This window comes from Typopeltis vanoorti, chromosome 23, assembly GCF_054136105.1.
Source record: "Typopeltis vanoorti isolate ZY-2024b chromosome 23, IOZ_Tvanoo_1.0, whole genome shotgun sequence".
NCBI classification, from domain to species: Eukaryota; Metazoa; Arthropoda; class Arachnida; order Uropygi; family Thelyphonidae; genus Typopeltis; species Typopeltis vanoorti.
In genome coordinates this window covers 51120071-51141385 of record NC_143571.1, presented here as the reverse complement: position 1 = coordinate 51141385, position 21315 = coordinate 51120071, and the positions used below count along the sequence as shown (strand labels likewise).

Here is a 21315-nt window from a genome sequence, read left to right as displayed (position 1 = left end):
GTGTTAGAGCTGGGTTCTTTACGTTTAGAGTGGTAAATGAGTGGAATAAGCTCATTTACATTTACATTAATAACAAGTAAAATAATTTAATATTATTTTACTTGTTAGTTTTATGATTTTTTTGCTTTTAAACTGAAATAATTTAATTTAGGATTTTGAGATTAATTAATTAGTTGATTTTTAATAAAATATGCCGGTCAATTTTTTTATACATGAAATTGTGCTAAAACTGTATTAATTCTGAATACTTTTTTTCCCAAGAATTAAAGATCATTAAAATCAATGTAAAATGAAAATAATGTACTGTATTTATAGTTTACATCAATAAATAATTACATCAAAAAATGCCAAAAGACATTTATTGATGTAATTATTTTATAATTATTAAATCAATAATTATAAAAATTTATTGATGTAATTATTTGTCTCCAAGTTCCCCCCCCCCCTTGAAAATTTTCAGCAGATGCACACCCATGATACAGTCAAATATTGACATGAAATTTGTAGCTCGTGTTGTATAACCCACATGACAGCACACCCAACTGAAATGTGCAGGCGACGCCACTGGTATGTATGTATGTATAGTCTGATTGGGGAGAGGATGTTCTTTCTAAAGGAGTTTGGCAAGGGTTTTACAATTGTATTCATTTTGTTGGAATGATGTAAGCATAGCCTGTTGTTCCAGGTGCAGCACTTGTCCTGAAGGTGAAATCTGCTCTACCCTGGAGGCTAACTTTGAAAATTCCAAGTTTGAGGCAGGATGGTGATGTGAAGTGGCATGTATATATCTGTTTTTGTATGCGTGGGCTTTTGGTACATCTGAGGAAACGAAGTTCAAAGGGGTTTTTTTTATCCACACACACAACAAAACGTGTATGTGTGTGGCCTACCTAAGGTTCACAAACCCAGAGCCTCAATGCAAGACATTGAGGCAAGACATCTTCTTATATAAAAATAAAAATTAAATTTAAAAAAAATTCACACACTAAAACTACTATACACAAAATCTTCAATTAGATAAGAATGATTGCTTAGTGAGCTTTGATGTGTTGTCCCTTTTCACAAATGGCTCCAGTAGACAATACAAGTAATTCTCCTTTCCAAAATTTATCCTCCTGACATTTGCAAACTCTTTAAGCAATGTCTTAATTAGGGCATTTTAAGTGGAACAACCAGCTCTTTAAACAAATTGAAGACATAACAATGGGCTACCCCACTACTAGCTTATACATGGAATCATATGAATCTTTGGCACTTAATTTGCCCCTTCCTCCTTAGTCCAAAGTATGATTAAGGTATATAGACAATGTCTTTGCCATTTGGCCCACAGACTCAAGTTTTCTTGAACAATATACATTCCTGAATTAGCTTTACTGCAGAAGAAGAAGAAAAAGAGCTCTGGCCTTCTTGGGTACTTTAGTTACAAGGCAAGCAGGTGGGTCCCTCAAGTGTACAGTCTGCCATAAGCCCACATATACAGGTAGATAACAGACTATGCTTACATACATCATTCCAACAAAATGTATACAACAGAAAAAAAAACTTTCCCAAACTCCTTAAAAAGAGCACCCCCCCCACAAAAAAAAAAAAAACAGACCGTACATAGACCACATCTCTGCCCTAGAACGACACTACAATGGATAAGCTGGGCTCCCTCCTGAAACAACATAGAATTGGAACAGCATACAAATGACTAAACAGTTTCCATCTTCCTAAGGCAAATCAAGAATAGGGATGCTATAAATACCTTTCCAGGTGTCTACAACCCCCACCCCCCATCAATGTAGAACTCAGTATTTTGGATAGACAAGATGGACTACCTTGGTCAGAAAAAAAGAGCATAAAAAAACACATCTGGTACAGACAACAAAAAACAGACTAACACAACATGCTTTGCAGGAAGACTGTTACCATCGGATAGAATTCTACTAGTACAACTTGTAGTTCAAGTTCTACAAGTTCTGTAGAAGGTTTTGTAGAAGTTCTACAAGTAGAACTTGTAGTTCAAGTTCTACAAAACCTGACTTTGGTGCATCACCCTATCTATCCATCAGCATTAATAACAGAGATTACCACAAAGGATGTCACTATCACCCTCCATGCGCATATTGTCCCTGTTCTCAATGTCATTTCATTACGTTTTCAATAACTATGTATTGTTAAAGTGCCTCTGATAATAGCAGCTTGAGCTAATTGAAATGTCAGATTATAAATAAATAATTGCAGTCAAATTATTTTTTTTGCATTCCAGTTTAGATATAGTTTTTTTGTTCCAGAAAAAATTACAACATTATTATTATTACTATTCCGTGACACCTCCAAAGAGTCCAAAGACTCATCGAGAGAGGGCACTCTACTCTACAGCTCTCCACCAACTACACCGAATTGCCACTACGATCATCTACACCTGCACCATCTACTGCCCACCACCACTAGTATTTTTTGTCTGTAAACTGTATGTGTCCTGAAGGCCAATTTGTCTGTATGCAGGATGAAAAACCCAAGTTTCTGGGAGAAAAAACCCTGCTACCTCCAAATGAGATCAGCTAACTCACCTTCAATTGAAAAAAAACCATATAAAGATTCTCATATGGAGGTAGCAGGGTTTTTTTCTCCCAGAAACTTGGGTTTTTCATCCCGCATACAGGCAAATTGGCTTTCAGGACACACACATGCGCAGTTTATCATGAGAATCGAACATTTCCAATCGAGGGGTGCAATGTACAGTAATTCTTCCAATTGCACTATGGAGGCACTAAAACAGGAGCTGCCTGGAAATGACATAACATCTTAAATATATTACTCAAACCAGCAAACAAACTTACCACAAACCACAACTACCTTAAACCTCGAGTACAGTGAAAGTCTAGTGATGTACCATTATACTTTATGTATAACTGAAATAATTTCTTCTTACTCTGCAGACCTTAGTACCCAAAGGATAACTTCTTCTTCTTCTTATGGTGCTATCTTCTATCGAAGGTAAGCAACCATCTTGGCAAACAAACTGCGTTCTTGAGTTAATCGGAGCAGTTGTGCACTGCTCTTTCCTATCCACATCTTGATGTTATCAAATCATGATATTCTTTTTCTTCCTCTAGTTCCTTTGCCATCAATTCCTCCTACCAAAATAGTTTGTAGAAGTTGGTATTTGCTGTTTTTCATGATGTGGCCAAGATATGTTTTTCGTTTCTTGATTATTTGTACACGATCTTTAGCTTTGCTAATGGATCTTAAGACATCTTCATTAGTAATTTTTTCTGTCCATGATATCTTTAGCATTCTTCTGTATAGCCACATCTCAAAGGCTTCAATTACCTTGATGGTTGTTGCCTTCAATGTCCATGTTTCAACTCCTCCATAGAGCAGAATAGACCACACGTAGCATTTCAGCATTCAGCATCTGACTTCCATGTTTAGGTCTTTATTGCAAAATAATGTTCTCATTTTCATGAAGGACTTCCATGCAACTTCAATCCTTGTCTTTATATCTATTTCAGGATCCCACCTTTCATTAAGCCAGGAAACAAGATATCTATATCTTGACACTTGATCGATATTTTTCCCATTGAGTGTCAGTTTCATTGATGAGGATGGATGTTTGCTGATATACGCTATCAATGAGTTTTTGGAGATCCATAATGTTATCTGTAATTCCCTCTGGACATTCTTCCAATGCCTTTTTAAAGATTACCTCTGCATATATGTTATCAAATCATGATATTCTTTTTCTTCCTCTTGAAGAAAGTTGAACAAGAGTGGTGAGAGAGAGTGCATCCTTGTCTCACTCCTCTTTTGATGTTAATATCACTGGTGGTAATGTTGTCTAATTGAATGGTAGCTGACTGATTCCAATACAGATTTCTTATTAGTCTTATGTCTTGTTCGTCTAGCCCTATTTGTTGAAGGACTTCTATTAAGTTAGTGTGACTGACTTTGTCGAATGCTTTTTCAAAATCTATGAAACACATAAAGACAGATTTCTGTTTTTCTATGCATTTTTGTATCAATATTTGAGCACAGAAAAGGGCCTCTCTAGTACTAAAACCATTCCGAAAGCCGAATTGTGTTTCACTTAGAGTTTCTTCACTTTTTCTATAAATGCGATTCTGAATTACTTTCAAAAATATTTTTAATGTTTGGCTCATTAGACTAATAAGTCGAAAGTTGCCACAGGAATTCGTTTTGGGTTTCTTTAGGATAGTGATAAATGTAGATTTGAGCCTATCTGATGGAAATTCGTCACTTTCATATATTTTATATAATAGTTTTTCAAGAAGTTTGATGTTATCTGGTTCTATTAATTTTAAAAATTCTGTTTGCACACCATCTGGTCCACTGGCTTTTCCCTTTTTTACTTGATCTTATAGCATTCCCTATTTCACATTTCATAATTGCTGGTACTTGAATGTTTTCTTTTATATTTATATAAAATCTAAGACTCTGTCTAGTATCATTGAAAAGTTCTGTTACATATTTTATCCAAATCTGTGCTTTATTCTCTTCTTCTAGAACTATTTTTCCACTTTCGTCTCTTAGAGACACTGTTTGCTTTATTCTGAGTTTTCTGGAAATTTCGTTGATTTTCTTATGCAGATTGAAATTAGCATGTTTCTTCTGAAGCAATTCAATCTCAGTACATAAATTTTTCATCCAATTTTCCTTAGCTTCTTTTATTTTTTTCTTAACGACGTTATGTGTTTCTGTATATCTGGCTAGGTCTTTGTTTATTCTTCTTGTCTCAATAAAAAAAAGAATCTCATTTGTCATCCATTCCTGTTGTTTTACATTATTCACATAACCTACTTCTTCAATACTTGTTGTTACGATGGCATTCTTTAAGCTATTCCAAAGAGATTCCACTCTTTTATTTTCTTCTATGTTAATCTGTTGTAATCACAGGTTAAGCTGTCTTGGCACTTTTATTTATCTTCGGGTCTTTTAGGTTTTCTACATCAATTTTCTTTTTCTTCTTTTATGATTTTTTAGCTGATTTTAATCTAAGACGTATTTCTGCAACTATGGGATTGTGGTCTGATGAGATATCTGCTCCAGGATAAGTCTTTGCACTCTTTATACTACTGTGGAATCTTTTATTTATCAGTATGTAATCAATTTGATTTCTGACAATGTTATGTCGGTTATCTTGAGGCAATTTTCAAATGTACAGTCTTCTGGGTGGAAGTTTAAACCAGGTATTTGCTATTGTTAGAATCTTCTTCCTGACAGAACTGGACAAGGTGATCTCCTCTGTCATTTCTGAGGGCTAAGCCATGTTCTCCAACAATTTCTCCATCACCCCCTCTGCCCATTTTTACATTGAAGTTACCCATCACTATGTTAATATCATGTTTCTTTGTTAGGTTTTTAATCTCTTTTAAGTGTTCATAAAACTCTTCAACATTTTCTTCACTTTTGTCAGCTGTAGGTGCATAAGCTTGGATAATATTTATATTAACGGGGTTTCCCTTAAGTTGTAACAGCATTATCCTTTCAGAAAATGGGATCCAATTTATTACTGATTTATTGATTTCTTCATCTACTATTACAGCTACACCATGTTGACGTTTGTTCTCATCATTCCCAGAGTAATACATTGTCATATTATCTTGGTTGACACTTTCCAGATCCTGGCCATCTTGTCTTGCAAATTTCCAAAATCCAGATGCCCAGCCTCTTCATTTCTCTTGTGGCATTTCTTAATTTGCCAGCTTCATATAGAGTTCTGACATTCCAAGTTCCGATTTTAAAAGTGGACACCATTTTGAGCCCGGAGATTCTTCGCACCCGTCCCATTTAATGGATGCCGGGAACTCTGGGCCAATTGTAAGAGTTTGCTCGCAATTGTGGTTGTTCTGGAGATAAGATAGAGCAGTAGTTTCTCCATTTGCTTTCTGCTCTGCAATATTACAGATGTATACACAACATAATCATATTACCATCTGCAAATCTCTGATCACAAGCTTTTCCGTCATCATTTGGCTTCAACCTCGTGTCAGTACTGACAATGCTGCTTTCCACTGTCAGGGGCAGTGGCTCCCCCAGCAGGTGCTTATTTAATAGCAGCACTACTAGCCATGTCATCGAGTTGTCATTGGGCTTTGTGAGGTTTTAAGTGAGATAGAGTTGCCACTTCTGCTCCCCCACTGTTGGTCCATGGCAGCTTATTTGCCAGATTGCTCTGCTTATGTCGCAGCTAGCCTCCACATCTGAAGGCTGTTCCCCCAATTCGTCACCTGGGGACACACCGGGTAGTAATCAGCTCTGCCCAAGGCAAAGGATAATAGTAGAACAAAAATTATTTATTCTGAAAGTTGGGAAGTGAACTATCAAGAAATGGTGACTAGCTACCACATTCTTTAACAGATACATAGAAGAATAGAGAAAATACCAATCCCAATTCTTATGACAAGGTGACCAAGGAAATAGTTCTATAAAACATGTTTCTAGAAAATACAGAAAATTCACACCACTCCAATTTTTCATTATGAAAAAGTGGACTGGTATGAATGCGTGAAAGATAAATCCATCTAAGTGCTCTCTTCTGGGTCAAGGATTTTTAAAGATCTCTCATAGGCAGGCACTATTCCATTCCAACATGAGAACTATTAATGGTTGGATGGATTTGTGATTTTGCATAAAACTAAAATGGAAGTATTACTAAAATTAAGGGGATATTAAATCCCACATAGAAACTCTCTGATTCCAATCTTTGAGTTTCTTATTCGGTTTTAAAACTATGTGGGATTTAATATCCCCTTAATTTTAGTAATGTTTTCATTGCCGAAATGAAGCTTATTAGCTCTTTATACTTAAGTAACTTAATGGTTGCACCTGTTTGGAAAACTCGTTCGCAGAGTATATAAGTTCTTTTCGCTATACACTTCGGTATTAGGTCTAGCTTCTCACTGATGAAGCCTCAAAAAAAGGCTGAAACCGGTCTGGGTAGTGACCTCCCTCCATAATGTAATAACAGCATACATTTCCTAGGAAATGTGTTTTTACATTATGGAAAATACCTAAGAATAGCGATCTGAACTTCCCCCACCTTTGCAACGAGTCGTCCGGTATTGTACTACATACTAGGATCACTTGCATTGGCTAACGCTAGTGTCGCCGATACTTTATAGTTTACTATATTCGGCAAGAAACTCTCTGATTCCAATCTTTGAGTTTCTTATTCGGTTTTAAAACTATGTGGGATTTAATATCCCCTTAATTGTAGTAATGTTTTCATTGCCGAAATGAAGCTTATTAGCTCTTTATACTTAAGTAAAATGGAAGTAATACCTGGTGAGAGAGAAAAACCAGACAGATAATCAAATTTTTTTGTATAGTGACATGCTTGGATTGTCTTCAAAGCAATTCAAGCTATGAGACTATTATATCATGAATGTGAACTGTTCTAGCCAGCTTGCATAATGAAAATTTCTGCCACGATCAAATGAGACTACTTAACTCACCTTTATAAAAGTTTCTCTTCCTAGACAGGAAGAGAAATAATATTATTACTTCATACTCAGGACTATACTACAAAGGTGCACATAAACATGAATAATAATACCCGATTGACCAAGGATGATTATAGTCACTGCAATAGAATGCAAAGGATGTAATATCAGCTGAGGTGCCGGGGGGGGGGGTCTAATGATTGAAGCCAAAAAGTGTAAAAGTACATCAGGAGGATAGTTCATTTGAGGCTATCTGGTGTGTGTGTGAGACAGAGGCAAATAACATGAAATATATAAACTGGTTATTGCTATAATCCACAGGGGTATAAGGTAAAATGCAGATGACATGCATTAGCATGATGAATGCAGGTCAAGTAATTATTACAGGGGATTTCAACTATGGAGATATAGATTGGGAGGAGGAATGGTCACAGAGAGAGAAGGAAATGGAATTTATACAATTGCTTAGAGATAATTCAGGAGTGCTGGATCTGGTCATGGAATCAAAGAACTTAACAGTTCTTTGTCTAGCTATGCTGCCTCCACTTAGAGAAAGTGATCATATAGTCTTAAGCTGGGAGATTACCAAACATGCAGAATTTTCTGGTAAGAAATGATATATATGTGGAACTACAAAGAAGGTGATTATGACATGCTGAGGTGCCAGCTTCCAGCAGTGCCATGGCATAAGAATGTGGAAGGGAGAAATAGTGGTGGTGGTGTATGGGAGGTAGTCAAGGGAATGTTTGAAGAAAGCAGTATCTGAAGGTAGAAGTTGGATGAATATCATCATTAAGCTAAAGTTGTAGACAAATAAAACGTTCTGGAGGGAATATAAAGAAAAAGGTGATCAGTATGCCTATGCGCAGTAAAAAGCACAGGCAAGAAAGGTGATCTGTATAGTAAAGCAGGTCAAAGCTAACCAATGAAGCCAAAAGAAATTCAGTTCTTTTGCTATGTGGCAAGTAAAAAGAGGAATGACTATCGAAGGATGACTTTAAGAAGTACTAATGGTGAGGAGGTACCAGAAACAAACCAAACAGCTGTTACTAAGTGAGCATTTTTCAAGCATTTACCATATAGGCATGATGTTGCAATGCCAGATGTAACACTGACTAATGAGAGAATAGAAGTTGAAGAAATGGAGGTGTTTAGAATATTGCAGAACCTCATTGCAAATACAGCCATGGGGTTAGACAGTATATTGACTTATGTATTATGAGAATATGCAAGGAAATTATAAGCTCCTCTGACTAAGCGGTTTAATTTAAGCCTCGTTACTGGGAGGGTACCAATGAAGTAGAAAGAGGGGGAAAAATAGTTTCACTGCTTAAAGGAGGCTCCAAAACAGAAGTAGCCAATTACAGTCAATCAGCATCTCAGGAATGTTGGTTAAGGTATTGGAGAAATTGTTGAAAAACAAAATACAGGACTGGATGGATAGGAATATATAGTTTTGTGAAGGGTAGATCTTGCCTCAGTAATTTTCTTACTTTTTATAATCAAGTGACAATAGAACTGCATAAGGGAAGTGGCTACTCTGTAATACTGCTGGGTTTTGAGAAGACATTTAACAGGATTCTACATAAAACTCTGTTGCATAGATGGAGTAAATGGGGATGGATACGAATCTGGCGAGTGATTTGGATTAGAGGGTGGATGATGGACAGATATCAAAGACTGTTTTAGGGAGGAGTTGAGTCCTGAAAAAGGCTGGTGATTAATGGGGCTCAGTACTTGGTCGTCTGTGTTTAACTTGAACATAAATGATATGATTTGATGGTAAAATATTCAGTTGCTTGCTGATTTTGCAAAACTGGAAAGAGCAATTGTAAATGAAAGTGATGCAGAGATCATGCAGGATGACTTAAATAAACTAGAAGTATGAGCAAAGGTAAATGGACACACTAACAAGCAGGGATAGAGAAGTTATTGTTTCTCCTTTATAAGACTTTAATGAAGCTACATCTGGAGTACTGCCCGCAAATCTAGTCACCTGGATCCCATGGGGATGAAAAAGTGATGGAGATAATAAAGAGTTGAATGAAAAAAGATTGCAGCTATGGAATGCTCCCTATGAGAATAGCCTGAATGACCAAAAGCTAGCTGATAGGAGCATCCGTAACTCAGTCGGTATAATGAAGCCCTCTGGTCGGAAAGACCTGAGTTTGATTCCCATCTATGACGTGAGGAACCTTTATCTGGTCTCTTTTGATTAAAGGTGAGCTAGCCAGTCTCATATGGAGGTAGAGGGTTTTTTCACTAAAAACCCTCTACCAACTCAGGTTTTTCGTCCCTCAGAGCAGGCAAACCAGTCCCTTGAACACACATGGATTAGTCATGAATACTTACGACAATATGTGGAAGAGATAGGGTCCTCACCACATGTCGTTACACCCGTAGTTAACCATGAGTCACATCATGGTAGTCAATTTCCTAGATAGGAGAGGACACACGAATGGAATGGATAAGCAGAAAAGAGGAAATGTGAGAGATGCATACAAACTGTCTCTATTTTAAGTTTATTGTTTATATGATATGATAAACATGTTACTAGTTAAGTGGGCCTCCCACAGTGAGGCTACTGACTCCAAGGAGGTCATTGTAATAATAATAATTGAGGTTTTTGGTAGGCCAATATCTTCTTTTATCCTACCTATTATTTCATATTCTGCAATGAAGCAAGTAGTTGGTTATTCTCCACATTAGCACCTATTTAGTTGTAATATTACTTTAACTGCCATCTGTATCTCTTCTTGACTAACATATATATACAATCTGGTATCATTTAAACTCTCTGATTTCTACATACAGAATCTTTCTGGAACTTCAAAAAATGCATTACCAACTAACTATACCAGATGAAATATTAAAACTGTAGGGAAAAAATTTTTCAGTTAATATTTCATTTTAGTACTTGCTCAATAAATTTTCAGAATTGGTAAGATTATTTTGAATAAAAATTCAACATCAATAATATATTTTGTGCACTTATCTGAAATTACTCAGATTTTTCTGAATGACTAAAGAAGAAACAAATTATGAAAAATGAGATAGAAATATGTAAAAATACCAGAAAAAAAAGTAAAAACAATGGGAAAAAAAAACAGTAAGTCAAGTGACCTAAAGCTAAACAAAGAAAGAACTATTTGAATGGTAATGCTGTTATAAGATCAAATCAAATTAAAATACCAAAGTAGGACTATACACACATTTTATGTCAGTCACCACATGAAAAACGTACTGGAAAATTCCTCGTAAGTAAACAGAGATTATTAACTTCCAGCCATTAAGACTACAAGGAAACAAAATGGTGCATTGCAGATGGGAATTTTCTTAATCTAATAGTACATAACTGCTATAAATTAATTTCTCTAGATAAAACTATTTAAGAGAAATTATGAATGGATAAATAAAATTACATTTATGGTCAAAATAGCCAAATGTATATACAGTATTTCAGTTTCATATTTACTATTTTGATTATTTTCTGTAATAGTTTATCATATCTATGAAACCATAAATATCACCAGAGTAATAAAAATGCATACATATCTTTTAGACAAAATATCTTGGATTTAAATATGACAATTAAATAATTGTAAAATCTGTATTATACTCCTAAAAATCAAAATTTCCTATTTATGCAGTCAACAACTGAAGTATTTTATGTAAGTGAAAGATAGATTACCACTACCAAGGATTAACAACTGCCTATTCCTAACATAATGCCCATATAAAAAATTAAAGAACATTATTTTTAGAAATGCATCAAAATTTTAAATCTAAATTTCAAGTAGATTGAACAGATGATAATCAGTTGTTTTCTGATGATGCAGAAGTGGAATGTATTATAAAGCTCAATGTAAATGTCAACTGTGAGTAGGATTGATGTGCTGTTTCAATGTTAATAAGTGCAAGAATGTATAATGCATCAGCAAACCTGTGTTCCCAAATGAGATTCAGGATCTTGGTGAGGATTGTTGACAGAAGCCTGATAAAAAGGAATTGCAACAGTGACAAAGCTGCACAGGATGCTGCTTAACAAGGATGATTCTGACAAGCAGAGATAAAGTGGTAGGTGTACCACTGTACAAAACCTTAATCAGACTAAATTGACTATTGTGTGCTTCCATCAGAATGGAAGCCAAGCAAATATGGTTGCTTGGCTTCCATTCTGATGAAGAAACTAAAGAGGATCCAGGGGAGAGTAACTAAGGCAATATCAGGCTTGGGAAAGCTGGCTGTGAGCAGCAGTTCAAGAAAAGCAAAGTGCTTTGGTAGATAGGCAGAAAAGATGCAGAGTCAACTTGGCAAGAGGGTTTTACCAGATAATATGGGAGATATTATACAAGGCTGTAATTGCTAAGAGCGTGAATGAGTTTAAGATTCGATGTAACTAATATATTGTTCGTGGAGTGTAATCTCCAAAGAGAGTCTACTGATCTCCATGGAGGCTTGTTAATAATAAGAAGATGACACAAGCTAGTAATGTATCTGATATAATGCCTATTCATTATCCATCATCACTAAACAGATGATGATCATGGTACCCAAATTTCTACACATCATTACTATTACATATGTTTGAATCGAATCTACTCTGAAAATAAATTTGCAATGTGTAGATCTGAAGATATATTTCTGTAAAGTGCAGTGAGGATTTTTAAACACTACAATAATTCAAAAAAAAAAATATTATAGAAGGAAATCTGTCAAATTTCAGGAGCTTATCCCTGGAGTAATCTCAATAAAAAGTTTATTTCTATAGGTCTAATTTACTGTGCATTGATAAGGCAACTATAAGAGATATCGAATTTTTATTATTGCACAGTCATTTTCACAAAGTTTGAAGACTTGTCAATGAAGGCCCACACAATCTACATAAACACTTAGAAAGTTTTTCAGTTTGGTTCGAAAGTATATTATACTAGACAAGAAATTGTATTCTTTGAATCCTTTACCAAGCACCAAAAAAGTTTACATGCGAAGTATCTTCCAACTAGGCTACTTGTATAAAGAGATTGTTGATTTCACATAAATTACCTCAGTATTCATAATATACGCACATTTCCGTTCAGAACTATGTAAGTGTTATGCATTATAGAAAGAGTCATTACTCAGACCAGCTTCGACATTTACTGAATGTCTCATTAGTAGTAGCTATACCCTTGGTTATTTCTTAACGAAACAGAAAAACTTTAGACAATTATCTTTGATGAAGAGTATTTTAATAATATAGTAATATACCATTTTACATGTAAAATATGCAACATGTTGATTTAGCTTCAGTATCTTCGTGGACTAGCTATAACTGATGCAACCTCAGTAAATGTTAAAGTGATTTGGGTAGTGACTCCTCTCATAATGTATAGCGATAAAAGAAAGCTAGCATTATGGGAAAGAGGCAACTGATGTCAAGTTAATAGTCTCTACATAAGAGTAAACCAGTTATGAAGATACTTTGCACACTTTTCTTAGAACATATTTACCAATAATGCAATCACAACAAACTCTGGCAATCAATTTCATTCAATCATCTCTCTCTTAACTCATTTTCCAGGGATTATGCTTGTTCTGTTTCCTCTAACCACATATTGAAAAAGTTCCCATCAACCTTACGAAATCCATTTTGCAACATGTTTCTATCACTCAACTTATGTAACCCACACACACACACACACTCTCAATCTATTCTCATTTCTTGACTACTTATCTCTGAATCCTCTCCATTTTCTAAAGAGCCATTATGACTTCCTTATCTCTGTTTATTGTGTTCTGAAATAACCAAGTAATCCTAGGAACCACCCACTTTGGCTATTGCAATATGTCATCAGACAACTCTCTACTAACCAACAATCCCAAATCTCTAACTTCTCAATTTCCTACAGCCTAGCTCCATCAATGCCATACACAATATGTAATATTTTCATACTAAAGCGATGCATAACTTACAATTTTTTCACATTAAATTTGCATCCATTATCCTTTACCCGTATCAGCCTATTTAAACACTATTTTACTTCTGTTTACTTTATGTTGAATAAAGAAATATTCAACAAAATATTTCTCTTCAAATCGTTTCCTATATCATTAATGTACAAATCAAATAGCAGCAATCTAAGCATAGAACCCTGTGGAACACTGCTAATTCCCTGTCTTGTGTGCTGAATTCTTCTCCAACATATAATACTGCTTCTTTAGTATCTATCTATCCATATCCCCAATACCATGTTAAATGCTAATTTTAGAATTAAAGTTGCAAAATGTTTTAATATAATTTTAAAACTGCCTTGTAAGTTAAAAAAATTGATTATTTTAAGAAATGACCATCAATAAAGTTCTTACAGTAGGTGCTCAAACAATTTAGATATACATTTATGCATATTGTAATGCTTAAATTGTTTCTCTCTGTATTCTCTCTGAACACAGACTATAGTGCATCCTTTTGATAATCTTTTGTGTGCATACTAACATTTTCATGCAATTCCTAAACACAATACCTAAAGGATGAAGGTTAGGAAATCTAGGTGGTCAAGGATAAAAAAAATCCTCAACTAATCCAATGAATGAAATGTGATGGTTCAAATATTCATAAACCTGTCAGAAAAAAATGTGAAGTTGAAATTTTTATGATAGAAATATCATCACTTCAATAAAGGAACATCTTCCAAAAGATCTAACAACACATTTCACAAAAAATTAAGGCATGCCTTCCCACTGAGACAACTGTTGAAAAGTACAATACAATTAATAAGCAACCCACAACAAATGCCATATATTTATCCTCCACATATACAGGGTGAGACAGATCAAAGCTCTCCATTTCTTTCTATTCTCTCATATACTTTCTTCATGACCACTATTCCAACTTAAATTTCTTTTTTTTAAATCTTCTTTTATATAATTTATGTTGAAGTTTCTAAAATATAAACTATGTGGAACTGGAATGAAAATAAATAATTTACAGACTAAATTAAATATTTACATGCCATTTCAAGCTTGTATTATCAAAGACATTTTAAAAACATACACTCAGCAACAGCTGGATATAAAATGACCTCAAGAACAAGGTCGGTCCCTTGTATGAAGGGCAAGAGTGGTGCTGTGAGTGAAATGGATTGCCAGAGATGTTGAGAGTGCTCTGTCAGTGAAAAAATTAACTTCAGTTCTAACGCTCTTCCTCTCTCTCTCTCTCTTTTTTTTTTTTTTTTTATGCTTCTAGTGGGGCATTGCCAACCTGGCTGGCTGAGTGGTTAGCGTATCTGCTCTCCAGCCAAAAGGCTGCAGGTTCAAATCCCGCCGTAGGCATGGATGCTTGTGTCTGTGGAAATAAATACTAGTGGTGGCGGTGGTTGGCAGTAGATGGCGTTGGTGTATTTGCGGTCAGTTGGTGGATTGAGCAGTGGAGACAGAGCTTTAGAGCAGGTATCTTCCCTCGATGAGTCCTTGGACTCCCTGGAGGTGTCAAATAATAATAATAATGATTCAGCCATGGGTAACACAACTACCTATCTTATATACTTAATTAAAACTCTTCAATGTCTCCTGTTAGATAAAGTCAGCAAATAATCACCAAAGTTATCCTGAAAGTTATTTTAGAAACATTCAGGATGCAGTTGTTTGAAGTTCTTGGAAAATCATCACTGTATATCTTTGATTGTTGACAAACATTAAAAACCTTGGGGGGGGGGGGGGATTGTATTCGTACTCAAAAAAGCTTAACCAGAGACTTTTATGAAGTATCATAACTCCCCTCACAAATAAAGCTACCTTTTAATTAAACCTATAATTTTCTGAACCCATACTAGTTGTCTTGCCAATATGATTCCTGAACTTTGTTTCTATCACAAGATTCTTTTTACGTATCCATCCCTAAATCACCCAAACTCTACTCAAATCTTGATATTTATTAAATATCTGAAGACCTGTCCATTCAATTTATATTAATCTGAGAACCAAACTTGATAACCAAGTTGTACAACATACATTTATCCACATTAAATTTTAAACCCCAGTTTCTGTCCAAAACTCCGAATCTTTTCAGGTCATCCTATTAAAAACTAATCATTAAATACCCAAACCTAGAAAGGACAAGTCTTTCCCAGGGTATGTATCATCAGTCAGAAAAGAGATTGTAAAATTAATAATTTTACATTGATCAATCTTATCCATGCACATTCCGTGGACAGGATTCTATATTATGCAAAAACGTTTGTGTGTGTTAGCCTGTGCAACAGTGTCTCCAAAGCATAATATTAAGCAAAGTGAATTCCTTGCATGTTAATACATTGTTTACTAAAGATTTTAGTATATTATTAAGGGCAACTCCCATAATAACTAATTATTTAATATACTAAAAGAAAGACAAATACCAAATAATATCCTAAAAGCTATAAGTATATATGAAAATAATCAAATACAAATAAGATTAAATCATGAGCTATCATATAAGAGAGAGATAAACCAAGGGGTCCGACAGGGATGTCCCCTCTCAGCAACTCTTTAATATTTACCTAAATGAAATAACAATAAAATGGAATAAAAATTTCCATGAAGGTATTAAACTTTCTCCTACTGTAAACTTAAACACTCTCCTTTTGGCCACGGAAAGCTATTTTAGATCTAAACGAGATAGCCAAAAGATTATGGTATGATAACATCAACAGAAAAATCAAAAACTATGGCCTTTAAAGGACAAGATCCAGTAAGAACTAAAATAGTAATAGATAACAAGATCTTAGAACAGGTGAATTCATTTAACTACCTAGGATGTATGATCACATATGAAAATGAAAAAGATATAAACCTAAAAATTGCAAAATATTTAAAAATAATATTTAAATTATTTAAACCAAACCATTTAAACCTATATTTAAACTAAACCTAGTTCAAAAACAAACCAGACTAAAAGTATACAATACATTAGCCCTACCAGTCTTATTGTATGGAAGTGAAATCTGGACAATAAAACAAAAAGACAAATGAAGATTAATAACAGCCGAAATGAAGTTTATGAGAAAAACTGCAAAAGTATACCCTATTTGATCACAAAAGAAATGAAGAAATTATGAAAGAATTAAACCAAGAATCAGTAATAGAAAAAATTTAAAAATATAAACATAAATGGATGGAACACGTTCAAAGAATGAAAATAGAAAGATTACCAAAACAAGCCTTAAAGTACAAGCCATTAGGAAAAAGAAAACCAGGATGTCCTCTTAAAAGATTCAATGATGACTTCTAAGGCCAGAACAGGACACGCTAGGCCTAAATCCTTGATATGCATGATGATGATGATGACAGGGAAACTCCAATTAGTCCTTAGCCTCATCAAGGGAGGAAGGCCCTAAAACATTATATCAAGAACAATTATTCGGCATTCGCACAGCATTTTATCATACTTTGCTTTGAACTCATTTACAGTCATGGCACCAATAACAAACTCTGGCAGCTTATTCTATTCATTCACCACTCTCCAAGTAAAAAACCTAGTTCTAACACCCTTGCTCAGTTTCCATGGATGGCTCCTAGTTCTCACATCACCAGATCTGTTCCAAAAAATTTCCTCTGAATTAACTTTGTAAAAACCCTTAAGTAATTTGAATGTCTCAATCATATCACCCCTTTTCTGTCTATCAACCAATTTCTGTAACCCACAGATCTCAACCTGTTCTCGTACGGTTCATTCCATAGACCAGCTATCATCTTGGTCACTCGCTTCTGGATCCTCTCTATCATCTCCCCATCAAGAAGAAACCCAGGAGTCCAGATCTGAGCACAGTAGTCAAGATGGGGGGTCTTATCAAGGCTCGATAAAGAGGAACAATAACTTCATTATCTCTGCTCGTCAAAGTATTCTTCAGTAACCAAGTGATCTGATTTAGCCAACCAACACACCCAAATCTCTGGCCTCCTGGAGTACAGTTCCACCAATACTGCTGCTAATTATTTTCACCCCAAAATGCATAACCTTACACTTTGCTACATTAAACTGACATCCATTCTCATTAGTCCAGACTGCCAATCTATCCAAATCATCCTTCAAAATTTTGACATCATGTGCATTCACTATTTTGACATCATGTGTATTCACTACCCAACTTTGTATCATCAGCAAATAAATGAACAGTTCCTTTGAGATCCTTTCCCATATCATTAATGAACAAATTAAATAGCAGTGGTCCAAGAACAGAACTCTGCGACAGACCAGTAGTAACAGGCATTCTTTTGGACTCCACTGCTGAATAAACTACTCTCTGATATATCTCCATCAACCACCCTCCTATTCATCCCCATGTGCTGCAGTTTACTGATTAGAATTCCATGTGATATCCTGTCAAAGGCCTTTGCAAAGCTCAGCAGTATCACTGTAAGCCCATTACTCTTATCCAATTCAGCCGTCACTGTATTATAAAACGTGAGCAAGTTACTGAGGCATGATCTACCCTTCACAAAACCATGCTGTCCTCCATACAGTATCCCATTTTCATCTATCCATTCCTGTATTTTGCTTTTGACTAATATCTCTGAAACCTTGACAACGATTCCTGATAAGCTGATCAGTCAATAATTTGCAACAGCAGTCTTAGAACAGAACCTCCTTTATGCAATGGAATTATTTTCCCTCTTTCCATCCCCTCGGGACTAATCCACAGCTGAGACTTAAATTACACAATATGGTCAAAGGAACTGACAATTCCTTTGCCACTTCATGTAAGACTCGAACTGGTATACCATCCAAGCCCATAGATGTATTTACATTAAGGTTCTGTAATTTACTATTCACCTCCACTTCATTCAGTTCAATTCCTGTATCAGTCATTCGTTCTCTCATTCCTGCAATATCACAGCCATGATGTACTCTTTCAAAGTGTTCGCTTAGTAATTCTACTATTTCATCTAATTCAGTTACCTCCCTGCCATCGGCATTCCTTAGAATCAATTTGCCGCATGTTTTATATAACTGCTAAAGGGATCGCCACTACGGGAACTGAGACAAATGTCATCGTCAACATTACCTGTCAATGAGGTATAATAAGTTCAAATAAAATTTATTTATTTTACGCATTATGTAAGCAAAATAATATTTTACTTACATAATGCGCTCGCGCACACATTATATATATATATATATATATTAATGGCGTTGTGTGGAAGTGTACTATCCAGAGATGAATCCTGAGGCTCCTTAAAGGTATGATGTAATAATAGTAATAATAATAATACATTTTAGTTCCGTTGAAACGAAACAGATCAATTTTAGAGTATCTACTAAAATACCATTCCGAGATAACTTTTTAATAATTTTATCGGCATATGTTCCTTTATAAGTTCAAAAGCCGTTTACAAAATATTTTCTAGTTTTCTTAGTTTCTAGTAGCTAAGTAACTTATCTATCACACTTTTTTTAACTATTAATTTCTTTTCTTAAAGTTATTACCATACTTTCAGGAATATTAAAAATAAGTCCGGATCGCTTTACATTGAACACTGGTATATCGAATTTCTACCTCTCAATAATTGGTAACATACTTGCTGTCAGACAGAAATATGACACTTCATATGCTACTAACACCATGCACCTTAAATAATCAAATGTATTTATCGTTCAACAGCGAGTTCACTGGGAAATGCTCGATAATAATAATATAACCGAATATTAGTAAACTTTGTTTCGGAGAAGATGCGTAATTCGAGTCAAGAAAATCGTACCGCTGTTTTGATTACCGGCCAAAAACACTCTTTAGCAACATGCAATGTAGTAATTAAATCAACAGTTCGAAAACAATCGTGATTATTTTGACCCACCTGATAGAATACGTTTTCTTAAGAAATAAGACATAAAAATAAGTTCATTCACCTTGAATAGCCATTCTGTGGCAAGATGCCGAATTGCTGTCCATGCAACAGCTAACCATAACACAAGGATCACATCATTTATATCCATCTGGCAATATTTCCAAGCATATTTGAAACTATCAAGGTAACTAAGCTCCTTTGCTTGTTGAATGATATACAAACTAAAATTGTATACTCCATGTGCTAATTCGGAATATGAGGGACTCCTCTCCCACTCCTCTTTAACAGAAACCATTTTCACAAGTACCTTCGATCATGCAAGGCGCCACCTTCTCCACCAAATAAACGGTCGCATGTTTCTCCTGACGTCATCCCCCACGTGCCTAATATTTCCGGTTCTCTTTGATCATGAACCCAGGATAGACTGCGGCAAGGTCTTGTTCCACATAATAGACGAGACAACTAGACTACACGGTAAGCTGTAGTAGGTCAGGTTGGCCTCCCGTGTGAATGTTAAAAATAATAAATTATTATACATAGCCATAGCTGATTGTTTATATTAATACATACTATATGTAATATGTATCGTTCCAAATGATTTCTACCAAATATTAGTGTGATTCGTAACTTTAAAATGAATCACGTGTTTTCTTATGAAGTATAAATTCCGTCTAGGATGTAAGGAACTTTTGATAGACTAACCATCGTATCATTAATTAGGTTACTGTGATGGTAGGTTACGTGGCGTGATCGGCCATTGAGCCTAACACATACGAAAAACGATGAGAGATGCGACTCTGTCAATACCTACTTCTATAGTTTTTTGAAATCTTTTCCTTTCTTCAACGGACTATATATATATATTTATGTATTTATTTATATTTATATATAGATTTATGATCAAGATGAACTACAAAAAGAAATGAATCACCTCACTCTTATTTTTAAACAAAATGGATACTCTGAAAAAACAATTAAGAAATTTCTTCTGGATCCTCCTAGGCAGTGTACAACAGAGACTATTAATTTTAAAGGTAGCATCTCCATTCCATACATTAGCACAGTCTCCAAAAAAATAGCTAAAGTCCTTAAAAAATATAATATCAGGACCTTCTTCACCACACTTCCTAAAATCCGTTCTCTAATCAGCCATCCAAAACCTACTCATCACAACCTTAAGTACCCTGGAGTATATAAATTATGGTGCGATTGCAATATCCCATACTTTGGACAAACAAACAAATCTATTGAACAACGGATAGAAGAGCATAAGAGAGACATCTCTTATAAAAGATCTCATGCAACTGCGTTATCCAGTCATGTTCTTTTTTCAAATAATCCTAATGATGACCAACAAAGCCACTCCGTTTGCTGGAATAGATCAGAAAATATCTTTCGCTGTGATGATGAGTTTGAGAGGAAAATTGTAGAATCAAGGGAAATCCTGCTGAACCCGGTCCACTTAAACAACAATTTAAGTTATAACATCCCAGATAGCCATGTTGCAGTATTCAATATTGGCGTTCACGTGAACCTGCACGCACAATTGCAATAAACAATGGCACGCCAGTTGGAACAACTTGAAAAAACAACGTTTTTATGTATCGATTATGTGAGGCAATTTGTACCTGTAATTTCCAGTTTGTTTAGATAATTCAATGTTTATTAGTATTCCTTTATAAATACCTGAAGAAGGCTGCTATATGCCGAAACTAGTAGTATTTATCATTAAAATCTTTATATGTTATCTCGGTTTTATAGTCATTAAATCTATATTTTTTCAAATATATATATATATATACTTTCAAAAGCTCTTTTGAAAGTGTTAGACGAATATTATCGACCGCTTTAAGGCCACCATCGTTCTTACTGGAGCTCTGAAGTAGCTTGAAAAAGTTCCATGCTTGGTTTTTAAAAGCAAAGTTTCCGGATTATCTAACCTACAATAAGTTAGCATTGATACCACGAATGATACCATTCGTGGTATCAATGCTAACTTATTGTAGGATATGTCAGAATTTGGATAGTACAGGATATTTTGTTGGAGCTTAGATCTCCTCTG

General features: G+C 35.0%; 1 protein-coding gene across 1 annotated transcript in view; it reads right to left on the bottom strand.

The window, feature by feature from the left end:
- Positions 1-19566, bottom strand: part of LOC150093845 (ceramide synthase 1-like) — a 94075-nt gene extending 74509 nt beyond the window's left edge. The window contains exon 1 of the mRNA XM_090412873.1: positions 19315-19566. Coding sequence (XP_090268999.1) covers positions 19315-19548 — 234 coding nt within the window. The 5' untranslated portion in view covers positions 19549-19566. The remainder of the gene's footprint in view (positions 1-19314) is intronic.
- Between the last annotated feature and the right edge of the window lie 1749 nt (positions 19567-21315).